This window comes from Carcharodon carcharias, chromosome 20, assembly GCF_017639515.1.
Source record: "Carcharodon carcharias isolate sCarCar2 chromosome 20, sCarCar2.pri, whole genome shotgun sequence".
NCBI lineage: Eukaryota > Metazoa > Chordata > Chondrichthyes > Lamniformes > Lamnidae > Carcharodon > Carcharodon carcharias.
In genome coordinates this window covers 88,197,589-88,217,765 of record NC_054486.1, presented here as the reverse complement: position 1 = coordinate 88,217,765, position 20,177 = coordinate 88,197,589, and the positions used below count along the sequence as shown (strand labels likewise).

The window sequence follows — 20,177 nt, the reverse complement described above, 5'->3', positions numbered from 1 at the left end:
ATTCCTGAATGCTGTTTGGGAGCCACAATGCATTTCCTAACCTGTTATCAAGTGAATTATACTTTTGTTTGCTATGGACAGAGCAAGATTCAATCAAGATAGATTATGGAGAATTTGGATAAAGCATCAGTTTTTTTTAAGTAAATGAGTCTGCTGAAGGAGGATAGCTAGTGAACATACTGCTAACAAAACCAAACAACCTTTTTTTAAAATTTATTCATGGGATGTGGGCATTGCTGGCTAGGCCAGCATTTATTGCCCATCCCTTATTGCCCTTGTTCAGACAGCATTTAAGAGTCAACCACATTGCTGTGGGTCTGGAATCACATGTAGGCAAGACCAGATAAGGACAACAGATTTCCTTCTCTAAAGGACATTAGTGAACTAAATGGGTTTTTACAAAATCAACAACGATTTCATGGTTATCATTAGACTTTTAATTCCAGATTACTGAATTCAAATTCCACCATCTGCCATGGCAGGATTCAAACCCAGGCCCCTGCAGCATTACCCTGGGTGTCTGGAATACTAGTCTAGTGAAAATACCACTACGTCCCCAAGGAAAATGGCAAAGGAAAAAGCTCATTATCTGATGAACAAAGTTGTTCTTCCTGGTGCCCTGACTGATATTTATCTCTCAACTAACATAATTAGAAAACAGGTTATCTGGTCATTACCACATTGCTGTTTGTGAGAGCTTGCTGTGTGTAAATTGACTGCTGTTTCCCCACACCACAACAGTGACTATGGGCAAAGTTTAATGTTGGCGACGGGGACCCAGCCCACTGGCTGGAAAACGGGTGGTAGGCCACGTTGCCGCTGTTGGGGAAGGCTCGCTAGAATTAAGTGCCCATCAGGCACTTAACAGGCTAGCCTTGGTCTTTCCTCAGGATTTAGGTTTTCAGGGGGCAGGAATCCTGCTGTCCAAGAGCTGCGAGCTAATCAGAGGCCAGCAGTTCCCCAATGCCTGTCAGCATCGCTGGGAGCAGAGCTGTTGCCGGTAATGCACACACCAAAGACCTAGGATCGCTAGGCTACAGGTGAGTGAGGGCAGGATGGGAGTCGTGGGGAGAGGGATGCTGGCTAGGGGTGGAGGGTGTCAGAAGGAAGGGCAGAGCGTGGCTCTTGCTGGGACCTCCCCCCAACTTCCCGATGCCAGGTCCCTCAATCAGGCACCGAGTGCCTTTGAATAAAGGGCCTCTCCCGAAAGCCTGCAAGCAAACCCAAAGAGCTTTTTTTGGGCTCCCTGCATGGCAACTCTCCTGCCCACTGTTGATTGAATACCAGTGAAGGCAGGGTGAAGTTTTAAGTGGCTAATAAGGGCCTTAATTAGCATCCGGGTGGGAAGACCATCCACAAGCCTATCCGCCCCGGACTTAATCGGAATCCCCACCCCACACCCTCCTGTCCTATTAAATTCCAACTCCAAGTTTGTCTGCCAGGAAGGGTAGTAAATTGCCTCTTATGTTTCAACAGTACTTCATTGGATGTAAAGGCCTCAGGGACACTCTGAGCTCATGAAAGGCACTATATAAATGCCAGTCTTTTTTTCTTACTAAGCATTGAATGGATGAGTAAACTGTCTGAAAAGAGTGGTGATCGAGTGACACAGAGCTTTGAGCATGGTGGCTTACACTATTGCAGTTCAACCATTTTTGAAAGAATTTTGTAAAACATGAGTAAAGTGGAAATATTATTCTGGTATCTTGTTACTTCCGTGAAAATATTTGTAATTTTATCCCTTTGATTTTATTACCACAGGCATGTTATAAAAGTTATGATCTCAAGCACTATAATTAAGAAAAAAAGATATGGAAGTAAAGCATTTGACAACCATCTTTGCACGTACCTTAAAACTTCCTTAAACTCTTTTAACTGGTTATCCGGCACCTCAGTTCGAATAGATTCCAACCATTCTGGCATAATGCATTCCCACACAGCCTGATTTATAACATTGTATGGAATAAGGCACAGGATTCGATTCAAGCCTTCTTTTAGCTGTGTCACAGTGCTGCAGCACTTGTCCCAATACCCACCTACCTGAAAATATACATTGCCTCAGTACAACAGCAACTTGCATTTAGATAGCATCTTTCACGTATAAAACAAATCCTAAAGCGCTTCACAGGAGCATAATCAGGCAAAAGCTGACACTGAGCCACAGACGGAGATATTAGGAGGGGCAACTAAAATAGGTGAAAGAGGTGGGTTTTAATTATGGGCAAAGCAAAAGAGAGAGGTTGAGACAGAGGTTTAGAGAGGAGCTCCAAAGCCGACACAGCTGTCAATGGTCGAAAGGAGTGGGAGGGATACAGGAAAAGGAATTGAATGGATGGTCTCAATCTTCAAAGATGTCCATGAACTCCTCACACTAATTTGAGGCAAAAATGGAGGGGACAGGTTAGAGAAGATTAAAGAGAAGGTTGGCATTGGAGAAAAGGGATATGCTTCAAATCTGCTATGATAGCAATTCATAATAGAATTAGTAAATTATATTAGGAATAAGTTGCTTGATAGTCATTGTGTGTGCATCTTTCGAGGCTGAAATGCAGTCATGTTTCCTCATTATAATTCGATTAAGACTTTTTCTGTGTTGCTAGGACCATGCAAACCTCATCGATGGCAAGCATCCAATCAGATTTGAATGCTGAAGGTTGTAAGATTGACAAGATGTCTTGGGCTGTTGTTTGATTATTTTTTAGGGATTTCTAGAGTTTTCCCTCAGTAGGTTAAAGAAGTTGAGTACAGTCAGCGATAGCAACAGAAATGATATGCATTTTGCAGTCAGAGTTCAGAGGCAAGCTGGTTGATAGGTGACTAGGATCTGGGACTTAAAGTGTTAATTGGTAGTCAGAGCTGAGGGTCTGAATATTTAACTGTCAGATTTTGAGCCTGGCTGGAAGCATAGGAGCTGAGGCAGGGCCAGTTTGAGACTTTGGAAGATGAACTACAAGTTTATTTTGTTCAAAAATCCCGGGCAGGATTTTACCATCAGCACAGATGTCCCAACATCAAGAGAAAATGTGTATTATCAGCATGTATGAGCAGACGGTGGGACTTCCACCTGAATTTTACTGCTGGAAGCCAATTAAATGGCTGTCTCTAAGGCTACTGTCCTATTCCCCAAGAGCTGCCCACCCAATCAGAACATTGTGGGTGGACCTACACCACATGAACTGAATAGTTCAAGAAGGCAGCTCTCCGCCAACTTCTCATGGGTAATCAGAGATGGGCAATAAATGTTGGCCTAGTCAGCGACGCCCACATCCTATGGGTGAATAAAAAAAAGTAACTCATCCCACCATTAACAAAATGCTAACCGTATGATAAAATAGCCCTTAATAGGCCCCTTAATTATGTAAACTGATTGTCCCCCTCCTTGGGCCAGTAGCGTGTCCACTTACAGTCCTGCCATTGGTAAAATTCCCCAATGGCAGGACCACATCAAGTAGTCACCCTGTCGTTCTTCCCACATCCTGAGGGCCATTAAATTCATCCCCCTGGATCCTGAGCAGATTAAAGCATTTTATATATTTTACTGATCCAACTGAATTCTGTGGAACAAGCTTTGATGAATTATTATATTGGCTTTTCAATTCTGGGACATGTGCTCAATCACTACTAACAAGCTGAAGGCTCCTATTTCACACCCTTTGACCATAAGACATAGGAGCAGAAATTAGGCAATTCGGCCCATCAAGTCTGCTCCGCCATTCAATCATGGCTGATAGGTTTCTCAACCCCATTCTCCCACCTCTCCCCCCGTAACCTTTGATCCCCTTACCAATAAAGAACCTATCTATCTCGGTCTTAAATACACTCAATGACCTGGCCTCCACAGCCTTCTGTGGCAATGAATTCCATAGATTCACCACTTTGATTACTATTAAAGGTTCTATATTGCAATGTCAGGCATGAATTAACTTTGCACATCTTTAATGTAGTTCACAGGGCATGCAATCCACAACACAAGCTGCTTTTAATCTGAGCACTAGCTTAAAAAAATGTTCATTAACAGTTATAGTCAAACACTAATCTTTCTCACTCAATTCCTGTGCATTCATGATCATCTTAATAAATAAACAATCTTGCTCAATGTGGTCATAATGTTACAGAATAATATTTACACATTATAGGGAAAACTTTAACATGTTTGAGTGTGTAGGTTTGGGTGCAAGGTGGGGGGGTGGGCGGGGGGGGGGTGTTAACTGGGGAAAAATTCCAAGAGTGTCAGGAAGCTGGCTCCAACCCAACAACATCCTGGTCATACCTAGATCCTGAGGCTGAATTAAATGTGCCCCATGAGGCGGGCTGCAAAGTGTGCACAGGCCATTTGTTTAAGTGGAGAGGGTGTGGAGCGGGGACCCCGCCACCTCCTAATGACTAAGTCTGGTTTGGGAGGGGGGGAGGAAGGATTGAGGTGGCCTTCCTGCTTGGATGCCAATTCAGGACCTTAAGTGGGAAAATTAATGCTCACTTAGGGGCCTCATCCTACTTCTGCTGGTATTCAACCAGCAGTAGATGGAGGACCCATCATGTGATGGAGGACTCATCATGTGGAGAGAGCGACAAGCAAATCCTGTCAAGTTTGTCTGTGGCCTTCTGCGGACGGGTGGGTGGGGGTGGGAGGGTCCCTTATTCAAAGACACTCAGTGCCTGATTGAGAGAACCGTAATCGGGAATGGGGGGTGCCTGATAAGAGCTTGTCCGCCTGCCCTTTCCTTCAACCACCCTCTGCAACCCCCCTCGCCAATAATCCCCACTCCATGACCCCCATCCCACCACCACTTACCTTTTTAAAGGGATCCCATTATCAACCTTAGCAAAGGACAAAATGTATAACCGGCAGCAGTCACTGCTCCCAGTGGTCCTGCCTGGAATGGAAAACTGCCGGCCCTTGATTGGATGGTAGCTCTTGGAGGGCGTTATTTCCTCCCTACTGGGGCAATTCCTGGAATTAAATGTCCCTGGGTGAGCCAGGAGCCCTGGCAACAGGTTTCCCACTGCCAACTAGAGACTTAATTCCCTCAGGGCTCCCGGAGATCAGGTCAGCGGTGGTTCCGCCAGTTTTGGTGACAGATGTCAGCACCCCACCCCCTGGCTACCTTTTTAAACTCTGGCCCTGGGGACAAGGGGCAGGCAACCAACTCACTCCCAGGAAGCAGGGAGCATTTGAAATATGTTAATGAGACTGGAAGCCTCAGATTTAACCAGTTTTGCAGCAGGTTGTATAATTGTCGGCTGGGTTTCCCATACCTTGAAAAACCCAGCAGCTTAAAGAAAGTGAGGGTAACTTCAGGGAGAAGTTAAGTAGACAGGGTACATTGCAACTATTGTACAGTGCTGGTGGAGGGAATGGATGTTGATACCAATGGATGACTGCCAATCAAGCGGACTGCTTTGTCCTGGACAGATTCGAGCTTCTTGAGTGTTGCTGGAGCTGCACCCTCCAGGCAAGTGGAGAGTATACAATTACACTCTTGATTTGTGAACTGTAGGTGGTAGAAACGTTTTGGGGAGTCAAAAGATGAGTCACCAGTGACAGAACGCCCAAAATCTGACCTGCTCTAGTTGCCGTGGCATTTGTGTGCTGGTCTGATAAAGTTTCCTATCAATGGAGACTCCCAGAATGTTAAAGGTGAGGGGGACATGTCATTGGTAATGCCTATGATTGTTAAGGGGAAGTTTTATGCACTGTAAATCGTCATTGCCTGACAAGAGTATCAACTGACACACTGATCAGCCCAAGCTTGGATATTGTCCCGTTCTTGCTGCATGCAGGCACAGATTGTTTCATTACCGGAGGAACTCTGAATGGAGCTGAATATTTCTGAGGTTAAGATGTAGAAAACATCACTGGCCAGCTTAGCTTTGTCCTGCTTTTTGTGGATGGTATATAACTGGAGGATTTCCAGGTTAAAAAAAAACTTACTCTTGCAAACTCCATAGGTTTGGGAAGAAGACACATGACCATGACATCAAATCGAATGTCACAAACAGTCTTCAACCATTTGGTGACAAATTGAGGCTTCAGCTTTTCCACCAGGCTCCCCACTTCATCATCAAGCATGTAGGCAGTGGAATGAAACCACTGAAACATCATGCTGACCAACCTGGCTAAACTTTCTGTAGGTGTGTTTTCACTTGGAGTGCAAAGACTAACCTATACAGTAAAAGAAATAAACACAGAAGTTTTGCACAAATTAGTTATGTGACCTACTGGGGCAAATTCTCATCTCCACCCCTGCATGGGTGGTATGTTGGCGAGCAGCTCACACAACTACCGTCGATCTTGCCCAATTTTTATTCCATCGTTTTCTACTAGATTACCTTTCACAAACTGAAGACAAGAATTTGCCCCAAAGTAACATTTCAATGGTAAACATCATATATTAGGTGATCATAGTAATGAGAAACAAAACTGGGTGATACGATAACACAAAGTTTGCCAAGTACACAACCTACAATACAGTACAGTGATTAGCAACACAGTACTGGGGAGTGGTGGTTTTGGGGGCAAATCCATCTTGCGCAGTCATGTTGTTCAGAGGAGGGAACGTAAAGTTCTCTACCTGCATTCTTAAATGTATACAGAAATTTCTGTTTGGTGTGGGGAGAGGATTGAACATTGTTGGGGGTGTGGGGGGAGAGGGTGAACATTGTTGGAGGAGGGGGGGGGCGGCATGAACACTGTCACGGATGTGAATATTGCTAGGGGGGAGGGGTTAAAATTGCCATCAGGGGGGAACATTGTCAGGCATACGTGGTGCTGGTGTGCTTTGACACTCTGGCTGATTTACTTCGAGCTCCACTCCTCAGCAAGCTTTACACCTGCTGGGAAAAGCTCGGAATAAATCCCCGTAAAAACCAGAATAAGTATAGGGCAAAGGGCCCAAGTCCCCGTGGTTCTGGCCATCTGATTCCATTGCAGGAAATCGTGCAATAGCCCAGCAAAGTAAAACCAATTATCGGAAGTTTAAACCTCCTGTGCGTGCGCCCATCGAGACTTCCTTACGGTCTCAATAAGTGTAACTTAAGTTGAGTCATTCACCACTCCCCAAATCAGAATGTTCATGTCATTATCACCTTTCAATTCACTCATAGGCATTTTCATTATCTTCCATGCACTAGGTTTGTTCCAATATAGACATAGAGTAGGATCTTCTAGTTGGCGAGCGGGGGCAGGTTCCGCACGCTGACGCATAAATTGACACGGGATGACGTCAGGTGGAACTCCTGACGTCACCCCACGTCATTTCCATTTTCAGGTTGGCGGGGGTGCAGCCAAGTCAGCTGCGCGCCCACCAACCTGTCAACAGCCTATTGAGAGGCCATTGAAAAATGATTTAAGCTAATTAATGGACATGCCCGTCCAACCTTAAGGTTTGACGGGCAGGCCGGGAGCCCTGACTGGCTTCGGGAAAAGCATGAAACCTCATCCACGGGCGGGGTGAGGTTTCATGAGGGTATTTAAAATTTTATCAAATCTTTCAATAAAAGTGTCACAAGGGGACATGTCAGGGAAATTTTTTTTATCATTTCTATTAAAAATATTAATTCTGAGCCGATCTCCCTGAGGCAGCACTTAGCCTCAGGGAGGTCTGTGTGCTCTTTCATGCGCACGCGTGAAAGAGCACATCCCCGGCTGAGGGAATCCCTCTCCCCCCACCCGCACAGGGGGGTGCTTCCTGGTAGACGTCACACTGGGCGGGCCTTAATTGGCCCGCCCACATAAAATGGCAGCATGCCCCCAATTGGGGGCGCCGATCGGAGGCGCACCAGCCCGCGCCCACTCCAGCACTTCCCTCCAATGGGCGGGGAAATTTTTCCCATAAATGCTGCGTTAAATTATCATTTTTGTTTACTTACCAAAACCCAGATTCCAAACTGACTTAATAGCCGCTGATCATTTTTATCATCATCCTTGTTATCATACTCCATATTGTCCAATGAAGGTTGGGATAAGGACAGCCCCATTTGTCTTCTTCGATTTAATTCAAACTCCCGCTGCTCTGCATGATATTCAGCTTCTTTTAGCAAACTACAGTAAAGCAATCAGAGGTGCAGCTGCTAAAAAATTCTCGTTTTGGGAACAATAATATCAGCATCATTACCAAATGTAAACAAAAATCCTCTCAACAACTTTATTTTGACCACAAACATCAATAATTCTCTTAGTTGAACAATCAGTAGTGGCAGCATTTTGAAGGAGGTAAAGGCCACATTCCCTGCTCCAGGGGAGTTTCATTCTTCTGCTTATTTTATTTCTTTCAGAGTTCAACAAAATAAGCTTATGATCCTAGCCAAGCAATCAACTGCTGACACAGAGCAGGCATTTGGCATTTCCTGATGGAGGCTAAAGATATGGGGCAGAATCTTCTCTTTGGCGTGCGCACGTCGATGCATAAAATGACGCGTGGTGATGTCACATGTGCATCCTGATGTCCCCGCACGTCATTCTGATCTTCCGTTCAGCAGGCATGCACTGGAGTCGGTTGCACACCTGCCGACCTGACAAAGGCCTATTAAGGCCATTAATAAAACAATTAACTGAATTGAGAAAGCTGCCCGTCCAACCTTAAAGTTGGCGGGCAGGAGAAGAGCCCAGGCGGCCTTTGCATTTTTCATGAAACCTCATCCATGATGAGGTTTCATGAAGGATTTATTAATGAAATAAAAATTATCAAAATTCATAAACATGTCCCAGGCCACGTGACACTGGGACATGTCTAAATAATTTTATTTTTCCTTTTTTTTTAAACCACTTTACAACTGCACTTAATCTCCCTGAGGCACGGAGCAGGCCCCAACTCTCAGCTGCCGGGCGCACATCACGCTGGGTGGGCCTTAATTGGCCCACGCACGTAAAATGGCGGCGCCCAGCCAATCGCGAGCAGTGATCAGCTCCACGCTCACCCACGTCCACCTCCGACCAGCCTACCGAAGGGGAGAAAATTCTCCTCATAAAAAAACTAAATTATGACTTAGATTTTCACTAAGTCGGGATGACTCAGGAGCCCTTTAAAAATGGTGTGTGGGAACCTGACCCAATTCCTGGGCTGTCTGACTTTCAGGAGTGTCTTTAAAGGATGCAAGGTGGTTACTGTCAAAATCCCTCATCCGACACTTCTGACCTGGCTGGTTCCATTGCAGAGATAGGCATCCCTTACTCCTCCAGAATTTTCACGGAGTCAGGGCAGGTTTTTAAACAGTCATGGTTCACAGCCCCTCAGAGGGGTCATGAACCCTAGTCTGCATGGGGAGCCCTTTAAAAGGTAAGTTCAAAAGGTCCTCCACATGCCCCCAATACCAAGCTCTGCCCTTCCACCCACCCCCATATGCCAAGCTATGGCACTTCTGCATTCATTGATCTACTGTACACTATCTAGAACCTACAGTGTATAGTAGCATGTGTAAAAGAAACTTTGGAAAAAAGTATTTCACTCATAATGTTCTCCTATGTTGAAAAAGATTAATTTTGCTGTAAGCTCATTAAAGTGTCAATCACCCTTTAAAGTATCAGTAACAAAAACCACAAACCCATGAAATCACTTAACTTGTGTAAACAGATATTGTGAAGTTGACAGCAGTGCTGGGCTGTCAATCAAAGAATGTTTTCTCTGGGGAATAGATGGTTTACTACTGTAATCGTTGTCTGAATTTTCAGCCAAGCCTCATTATGTAAGCTTGGCTGAGAACCCAGACAACCATTAGAGTTCTAAAACACCTGTTCCCCAGTGGAAACGCTGTTTGATTGACAACTCATGTTCTCTGATCTCTGCTGTCAATTTCACAATGTTTATTTACGCAAGCTAAGTGGTTTCATCGGTTTGTGGGGTTTTTGTTATTGATACTTTAAAGGGCCTGGATGATTGACACTATTATTAGCTTGCAGTGAAATGACTTTACTTTCAACATAGGAGAAGGTATGAATGAATTACTTTTTTTCAAAATCATTTTACACATACTACTACACTATAGAATTCATAGGTTCTAGACAGTGTACAGTGGGTAAATGCACATGGAATTACCATAGTTTGGCATGGGGGCATGAGGAGTCAAAAGGGGTTGGATGGAAGGGCATAGTTTGGCATAGGAAGCATGAGAAGCCATTGGGGGTGGCTGGAAGGGCATGGTTTGGCATAGGAAGCAGGAGGGGCCATTGGGGGTGGATGGAAGGGCAGAACTTTGCAATGGTGACATGTAGGGCCATGGGGGTTGGTGGAAAGCAGAGTTTGGCAGAGCAACATGAAAGGCCATAGGGATGGGTGGCATGGCAGAGCTTGGTATTGGGGCATGAGGGACACGGTTTGGGTGGGGGTTCATGAGGTGGCATGGATGAGGAATGGGGAGTGTTTTGAGTATGAGGCGCTGTGAGAGGTGAGGGATCGAGGGACCTTGTGCTTTTATTTTAACTGGGTCAAAGGCCCACTGCACCGAGGCGGGCCTTTTAAACAGCCCACCTCCATGCCTGGTAGCCTGTGGCTGCCTCCAAACCTCTTCCTGGGTCGGCTGGCTTGACTCCAACCTGCACTCAGCCTCCTGACAATGAAGCTACTGCCTTTGCGAGGTGGGCAGGCCGCGCCAGGTATTTTCCTGACTCCAGGATGAAAATAAAGGCCTATGTGTCACTAAAATATATACTGGTATCACCAAAAAATGTAAAAACGATTTCTGAAATATTGATGGTATCATTTTATATATTAGAAACCAAAGCTGCCTGGGAAATAACCATGAATTTCCACGTGCACAGAATGCTTTTCTCACAGAAGTTAAGCCTATTATTATATAGGTATGGTTAACCATTACCAATGTGGCAGAGTATGTAACACCCATTACAATATATCAAGAAGATCTATTTTTAAAGATTAACATTATTGATTACCTGACTACTGATTCCACAGTGCAGACTAGTTCCTCTGCACCACACTCCCTGGTGTTCATAGGAGGAGGCGAAGTCTGGTAAAGATGAGTCTCTGCTGCTGCGCCAATCTCGCTGCTATGGTGGTTGTAGTGGCACCTTTTGCAGTAGCGCACTGGCCTGTTACCATGACGACCACAGCATCCTGCTGAGAAGCAGGTAACAATGGCTCTCCGAACATGTGAGCTACAATTCTTATGAGAAGCAAAAACCTTCATATTAATTTATAAAGCCACACGTTCGCATTTTTATTACCAGAAAACATTTTCAGGCTGTTATCAAGCGCTAAACTTCAAAACAACTCCATGATGCGGATTGTAATGAAGTGACCAACAACTTTGGATGACTTCTGATATTTTCTTTGCTGTTGATGAAACATCATGGACCACCTTAAAATTAATATCTGCTTCCATTTTTAATTGCCATTGGATGTTAGTTATACGTTAGAAATTTCCAGACAACCCACACAGATACAGTCCAGATGGCAATCCTAGCAGCAGTCCAGTTAAGCTAGTACATGCAATAAAAATAAAATAACATCTGTAGACAGAGAAAACCAGTTAACATTTCATAACTATGTTCATACAGTGCTAATGAAAGATCATCAATGAGAAATGCTGGTTCTGTTTCTCTCACCACAGACTCTACCTGACCTGCTGAGTGTTACCAGAATTTTCAGTTTTTATTTCAGATTTCCAGCACCTGTAGTATTTTGCTTTTCAGTTAGTGTGTGATGAGTCAAATTGTTTCCAATTCCGTCACCTAATTTTCTTCACCAAGAGGAAAAGGGATCTTAGATTTGGAACCAACCTATAAATTAGCATATCTTCACAGTCCACTCCCTCAACTATAAAAATGGATAAATAGAAAATTAAAGTCTCGGTGACGTTAAATTTAAAAATATTTGTCACCAACAATGTAAATTCTAAAAGCAGATATCAGTGTATTTTAAATATCAAGTGACCTTCTCCTTTAATCTTGCTAAACTAAACAAAATCTTGCAGGATATTTAACACCAACTGAAAGTTCCCACCCATTTCACCTAACTAAAATTAACTTTCAGACTAGTCAACAAGCAACAATTCCATTGAGAAGAGTCCTGACAAGTATCTCTTCAGGTCCAAAATGGAGATAACCAGATGACCATGAGGAACCCAACATAAGAATCTCACTGAACAGCTAAGATTTATAATGTATTCATAAATTACATCGGCTGACCAGATTGTTATTGGAAGTGTAGCTTTAGTCATCAGTGGGAAGTACCAGGTATTGCCAGGTTCCATTCTAATTTCTTTATTCCATCTCCTCTACAAGGGACTATCAAATATATTGAAACATGTAACTCTGCTTAACATAAAAATTTACAGGAGCAGCTAAATGCCAGTAGGGCCATCAAAGGTGTTGTGTGTGCCTGCATGCCATTGTAATGTAAAAGTGCTCAACAGTGCAAGGGTTAATATGGGTCTGGAGAATAGCACCACCCATGGTATAATGTACAGAGACAGAGTCACATGGTAATAGACTTGGAGAACAATCGAGAACAAACCTGCATAGGAGCAGCACCATGCATGGCACTAACTGGAATCTATACATAGTTAAGGATTACCAATAAATGGTTCATGTTTAAACATGGAATTTTCAAGATCTCATCAGTGAGACACCAAATAAACTTGTAACACAACAAAAAGTATTTGTATTTTCTGTACTTAACACCCTGTGGTGGACACTGCTCAGGTGATGAGCAAAATATATAACCAATTTTTTTTTTTTGTTTAAACGAAACACTTGTTCTCCTTTTTTTAACATCAGGGTATGTGGCTGAAATTCTTTCCTACAATGAAATGAATTCCAGTTAAATTGCAGAAAACAACTGACAAATTCAGCTACTTTACAGGAGATCAAATTGGACAGTAGATTGCAGCAATGTTGACCTATCCTTGTCCATGGAACATGCTTTCTTGCCACACCTGTATTCTCTGGTCATTGCTCTTTGCATAACAATGTCAAATCACTTCAGAACTGAAAAGCTGATATTAATTGTTGATCATACATCTGGAGTTAAACTACATAAGGTATCTGAGAGATGCAAAACCGCATAAAAGACAGTTAGATAAATTATAACTTAAAGTTGCATTATTTGCAGCAAATAGAAAACCACTAAAATTTTACTGCAAATTATAGGAAAGGAAATTTACTTTCCTTCCATCCAAGTCTCCTCTCACCTCCCAATCACCTGGGGATGGAAAATATCTAGGGTGAGAATTTCCACACCACCCCGCCAACCCCCCCCCCCAAACCCCCCCCCCCCACCCCTTATCGGGGGAGGAGTATGCGGGGGTGGGCGTGGGCCGGCGCAGGCCCTATCAGCCCCCCCAATCAGCGCCACCAACTAGGTCCATGCCGCCATTTTATGTGCCCTTTCATGCTGGCCCGCCCAGCATGACATGTGCCCAGAAGCGCTAAGCGCCCCTTGTGTGGGCGGGGGGGAGGGGTTCCCTGAGTCGGGGCCTGCGCTCTTTCGCGCGCTGGACGCAGAAATCTCTGTGCCTCAAGGGGATTAGTTTCAGTTTTAAAATTTTAAATAAAGAAAAGAAAAAATTTTAAGACATGTCCCCTCGCGTGACAGTGTCACAAGAGCTGGGACATGCCAATGAATTTTTTAAAATATTCTTAATCAATTTATAAACACTTCATGAAGCCTCATCCTGCCCCTGGATGAGGTTCCATGAAAAATGCGAAGGCCGCCTGGGCTCTTCACCTGCCCCCCAACCTTAAGGTTGGACGGACAGCTCAGTTTATTAGTTTAATTAGTTTTTAAATGGCCTTACTGGGCCTTTGACAGTTTGGCGGGTGCACAGCCGAATCAGCTGCGTGCCCGATGAACTGAAAATCTAAATGACATGCAGTGATGTCGGGCCCCGCCCCCACTTGCCAAGCCGAAAATTCTGGCCCTAACGTATAAAAGAATTAAATAAAACTTTTCTCTCTTGATGAAAAATTAACAAATGTTCTGGCAAGCACAGGCCTTGGTTTATCGATGTGTCATGTGAAAGAGTGATAGGCACAGTTACTCATTGCTTTAATTCTTCCTACAGGGTGGTTCTCTACTTAGGGTGGTGATAGTTCTCAGCATTTCCTCACAGAGAGAGAAGGAAACCTTAAGGAAGGAAATTCAAAACGGTTCCATTCTCAATCAGTAATTGGTCGGTACCATAACAGCAATGGCTCTTTTTTTAAGATTATGTAACAATTAAGTGAATGACAATGACAGTAATAAGGGAAGTCTTTTTTTAATAAACTGACACCATTGGGGATGGCTGGGAGCACTGCAGGACTGGAGTGCCAGCCAAAAGTAGATTTCACTGCAGCTGCCCTTTGGTGCAGAGCAGCAGTTTGGAGGGGGAGCTGGTTAAGAAATTATGTGCCCCAGGAAAGAAAGGAACATCAACATTAACACAATGGAATATTTCCAATATTTTTGCACCAGGGTCATTATAAAATATGCAGAAGGAAATGCAATTAAATGAGGTTTGAAAATAACAATAGTACTTATTGAAATTTTAAATAATCAATAACCATTATTATACAAGATTATGTATTCAAATAACTTGCTGATTCTCTGTTGACATCTTCATGTTGACTTAGAGGTGTTAAGAATTTAAATAACTGAGTGAAAAAGAGACCACGATTCTTCAAACGATATTGAGATTATACACTGAGGCATAACATCTGTTATTTGTGCCTATTCTATACCCAAACACAATGGATATGCAAATACCAAAAACAATCAGGAGAATACTTCAGAGAAATAGCCTGTGGTAGACAGACACATCTCATGAGTATTAAATTCCTTTCTCTTAAAGACACAATAGCACCAAATGCATCTCTTTGATGTTGAATAAAATGAAGCAGCAACTGAAACAAATTTTGCCATTGTGGTCAACGTAGCCAATCATTAAATCACAAATGCCTCAGTAAAAAAACATTATTTAACTCATCTTTAAGCATTATTGCAACAATATGGTCTCCTTAAAGTTCAAGCTATTGGGTATGTTCTAAATTAAATTTTAAATTATGCTTTCATGACATAAGATTAATTCACTTTGTTTTTTTTCTCTTGAATATTTCATATTTCAAAGGCTTCTTGTAAAATATGCCAATGAAAACTTTGCTTTTTGGAAGAGAAGATTGTAATTTGCCTTTCTGATACATTTTAAAAATGGCAAGAACAGCAATGAAAAGCTTTTTTAGTTGAATATTGGTTAGCCTAAAATCAAGTAGACTTCGCATCGAATTTATAGCATACTCTGGAACCAACAACACACATTTTTGTACAGCAAGGGATTTTTCTATGATTCTTTCTTCTTTGTCATAAATGATATTTATTCACCCTTTCCCAAATCTAATTAACCTCTCAAAAAGATTGTTACCAAACACTTTAGCTAAATTTAAATAATTATTGATTCATATGGCAGCATGCTAAAGTATTGCTGTAGTGGAAGAAAGATAATTTTATTCATCATAGTGTGCACTTTTTTTCTCATTTCTGGTCCAAGTCATTATTATATTTATAAGTGCCCTGCAAACTGGATATAGCAAAGTTAATTTGTTCCCATCCTGCAAGGCAAACTGGTAAGGTTAACGCTGAAACCAAAAGGACAGAAGCATCAACAAGGAGCCATATGAAAGACAAAAATTTGACTGCTTCAACACAATGAAGAATGCACATCTAGCTTCTTCAGATGCCAAATACTTGCACAATCAGCCACGGTGTAAGTACACTGATGCTTTTATTAGAAATATTTGAATATGATTGCAGTTATGAGTTCCAGTGCTTCAAGCAATATACGCAGGGCAGGGATTACAAATATTTTAAATAAAGAACAATTGATACAGCATCTGATTGTATCTTTTAAATACATAAAATTCTAGAATTCTAAATCCAATAGAACTCTAAAGTGAAGGGCTGAATTGTATTCACATTGCATCATGGGAAAACTGATTTTCTGCCATTGCAGAAACAGAAAGGTCCATTCTGCCCAACTCCCATTGGCCACAGTCTAGGAAGCAGGTTAGCAGCAACAACAACAACTCATTTTTATAATAGCACTTTTAATGTAATAAAACATCCCCAGGGGCTTCATGGGAGCAATATACAACAAAATATAACACCGAACGACATAAGGGGATATTATTTCAGACGGTCAAAATCTTGTTCAAAAATTTTAAGGAGTGCCTTAAAGGAGGAAAGTGAGGTACAGAGGCAGAGAGGTGTAAGGAGGGTATTCCAGAGCTTAGGGACTAGGCAACTAAAGGCACACTGACCAATGATGCAGTGAGTTAAATCAGGGATGCTTAGGAGGTCAGAGTTAGAGGAGCACAGATATCTCTGAGGGTCATGAGGTGATGAGAGGCGTGATGACAACAGACTTAAAGGAGAAGGGTACAACACCTGAAGAGACAGAACCATTTACAATATTGGCTAATATGGGGATCAGAAGGGGAAGTTGGGTGGTTAGCAGTTTAGTGGAAATAGGATTGAGGGAACAGGAGGTGGGTCTCCTGGACAAGATGAGCTCAGAGAGGGCATGAGGGAAGATAGGAGAGAAACTACAGAAATATATGAGTTCAGGGCTGCAGCACGATGTGCATTAGGGTAAATTTGATCCAAGGGCTGGTGGAAGACACGGAAGCAGCTAAGACAGCTGATCTGATTGTCTCGATCTTAGAGACAAAGAAATCCAGGCGCTGAAGCTGAGGTAGGAGAGATCAGGGGAGCAGGATTTTAGAAGACAGTGTGCATTAGAGAGAAGTCATCAAGGGTTACTTTTGCACTCCAGGATGATCCTTGAATAGCGGGCAGTTTTTAGCAGATGACAGCAGGACCCTATAGTGTTTAAAGTGGTCTAGCCAAATCTGGTGGATGGCTAAACCTGTTGTCTGCCATATCCTTTCAAATTTGGGCCCCATGGACCTAATGGAGTAGAGATGAAGGCAGTACTGAGGGAACAGCCAGAGAGTGAGTAATGGTTTTAATAGGGTAGGGCATCAAAGGTAGAGGTGAGGGTGTGTTGAGCAGAACAGTTACTTCAGAAATGTTGTGTGAACAAAAGGTCAAAGGTGAGACAGTTGGAATTTTGGAAAAGCAGTTGTAAAGAAATAGGGGAATAGTTATTTTTTTCCAGGGATGGATACAGAAGGAGATAGACTTGGGGTGTGGGTACTGAGTGATTAAAGGAAGTGATCAGGGATAGCCTTCTTATTACTGATGAGACAAGTAAGACTACATGAGATGGCAATGGTCAGGCACGTTGCCATGAACGTGGATTGGGAAGATTATAGGGAGAAAGAGATTTAGAAAAAATAAGAGTGTGGTGAATTCACAGGAGAGAGTTCAAATGAAGATTGGAATCACAGAAGGTAAGAAATCATTCAGTACAAAGGCTGAGGGAGGAAAGCAGTGAAAGTATCTTAGTGAGGAAATTTTTATCGCATTGGGAATGAGGTAGAGAATAAGGATTTTGAAGAAGAAGTGAGAGAGGTGGAACAAGGTGAGGTCCTCAAAGGATGAGAAAGTGACAAAGGAGTAGAGATCAGACCAAGGTATGATGAGAGACCTGATGACAAATTCTACACTGCCACTGCAACAATCTTGACGGGATAAATGATGAAAGGTGTAGCCAGGTGGAGAGGCTTCATTAAGTTGCAGATGTCATCACCCCGCTGCCAGGTTTCCATTAAGGCCATTGTGTCGATGTAATCATCCACAATAAGTTAATGGATGGCAAGGGCCTTGTTCACAAGTAAACACAAATTCTGAAGGGAGATGTGTGGAAGGGTGGTGAGAGCTGATCCGCTGTCCGCAAGGTCAGTATTGGGAGGGGTGAGTTGGACAGGAAGAAGACTGGCAAGATTACCCCCTTGCAGCACGCTGGACAGGAAGATTGAAGGAAGATTGATGGGAGAGTGGAATGGGGCAATTTGGATTTCTGTTCAAAATGAGCCAGCGCCGAATAGCTTGATTCGTTGGAGGATGCCAAGATAGGCTGACAGAGAAGCTGTAAGCTTATCTAACTGGGAATCAAGCCTGGGATGGCAGCAAGAGAGCAGGAAGATTGAGGAATAATAGGGGGTTGGGGTAAGGAATTGGGAGGGCAAAGTACCTGAGAGTGGACAAGTGAAAGGATGCGTAGCAATAGTAGAGAGTCTGGGGGGATGGGGGTAAAGAGAAAAAAAGCTAAAAAGAAAAAGTGAAAATAGAATGATGGGTTCGGGTTGGAGCGACAGCCAAAATTCCGCATTAATATGCCTTCTCTTTTGTATCATGGTAGCTTTTAAGTGGCATGCTGACCACACTCATCACGGTGCAGAATACATTGTAGAAGGGTGCAGTATTTGGAACTACAAAAATAATTAAAATTATTTTACTAAAAGCTTAGTCAGAACCTACTCTGATGGATTAACTATTCAAAATAGTTTGGCTACTTTGTAGTGACTTTGCTGCATTTTCAAATGCTGTGCCTTTTCATTCCTGATTATGATAAGTATCATAAGAACTGTCTCTTCTCCATTGTTTCTGTGGATTTCTGCATCAAAGCAAGCTGTGTCAAATACAGTTAAATAAATATATTAATATTGCTTCATTAATATTGTTGCATTTGTATGAAATGTAACTTTTTTTTGCCATATAAAATATCAGAACAGTGCCCTGGGCACTGGCAGTTTTGGACTGCAGTTGCGATAAAATTCAGCCCTTTGTTCCCTCGCTCTCCTTTAATTGATAATGTTGAGTCTTTTTCTGCACCATTGGGTTTTTTGCTTTAAATTTAGTTGCCTGAAATACTGACAAAATCATGAAGGCATGTTACAACATAAGTACAGTATGCAGCTTGGTGATCAAACATAAACAACTGCACAATGGAATAAGCTGCCAGAAGTACACCAATAAACCACTAGACGGAAAGCACAGCCACTGGAACTTTTCCACCAGACTCTAAACTGGTCTTACCTTCTTCTGACAAATAGCAGAAATTTCAGCTGTAAAGGGTGAAGATATACAAACGAATCAAAATGAACAAATATTTTGCAATCATTGCTGGGATTGGCCACTGTAAAACAAATAAGCTTTCTGCAAAGAAATAAATTAATGGCAATATTTTCATGAAGGAAACAGAAGTAAGTACACACATGGCACAAAACAATGGCAAGACTATCTTAATTACACGAACTGATTGTAAATGGGACTCATTTAAAGGCCCTGAAAATTTTGATTGTGCAATGAGAAGCGGACATGGCTTGAGGCATGCATGCTCTCAGTCTGCACTAGAAGTGCACGGCATGTCACATCGGTTTGGGTACTCTGCAGTTATCCACCTGAAATTGCCGTTAGGCCCATTGCTTCTGCAAATCAAGAGCCTAACACGAATTAAAGGACCTTTACAAAATTTGTTTGTGACTGACATGTGACTTGCATGTGCCCTGCATGCTGAGATCAGTTTTCACAGATGTACATCAGCTAAACCAGTGGTTCTTAAAGAGACCACTGTCAGTTGTGAAACAAAAGGTAAATTTAACATTTGTTTATTTTTCTGAATGCTATGCGTGCCACTGACAGCCACAGCCCCTGCCCAACTGCCTCACCTCCGGGACTCATCTAAACACATCGATTTACCATGATCCTGCTACCATCTTCATTAAGCGCACGCAGCATGTGATGCACTGGGTGCTATCCAACTCGTAGGCTAAAGTGTCTCACTGACGTTGAAATGCCAGGCAGATTTAGGAAGATTTTCCTTTCATAACCTTGGGATGCCCGAAAGAACTTCAAGCCAATATTTTCATCATTGTCCATTGATGTCATATCAAAAATAATATAATGGGGCCACCACAACTCATGCTTTTTATTTTCTCTTCTAAGTAACTGCCTCAGAACTACAATGTTCAAGAGTTATGAATATCCATGCTATTTTATGGGAGAAGCTACAACAATTTTTTTCTTTGCATCTGCTCTTCCAGTTGTGAATCAGTCATTAAACTGCTGCTTCCATTTGCGGTCCATTCTTTCTAATACTTCAATGGGAAACAACATGAAAATAGATTTGATGCAACATCAGTTTTTATCCTTCTTTAATCAAAAAAGCACAAATAACCCATCCAACCAAAAAAGTATTTACTGAGGCAATGGTAACACTTATTGATAAGAAATTACAAAGAAGCAAATTCTATTGCAATATGCCAGTGAATAAGTTGCAGAACT

At 42.5% G+C, this 20,177-nt stretch overlaps 1 protein-coding gene across 1 annotated transcript in view; it reads right to left on the bottom strand.

The window, feature by feature from the left end:
• LOC121292358 (protein unc-79 homolog) overlaps positions 1-20,177 on the bottom strand; it is a 192,398-nt gene that overhangs the window by 126,600 nt on the left and 45,621 nt on the right. The window contains exons 11-15 of the mRNA XM_041214209.1: positions 18,930-18,958; positions 10,886-11,115; positions 7,870-8,041; positions 5,933-6,163; positions 1,850-2,040 (exon numbers count right to left, since the gene is read on the bottom strand). Coding sequence (XP_041070143.1) covers positions 1,850-2,040; positions 5,933-6,163; positions 7,870-8,041; positions 10,886-11,115; positions 18,930-18,958 — 853 coding nt within the window. The remainder of the gene's footprint in view (positions 1-1,849; positions 2,041-5,932; positions 6,164-7,869; positions 8,042-10,885; positions 11,116-18,929; positions 18,959-20,177) is intronic.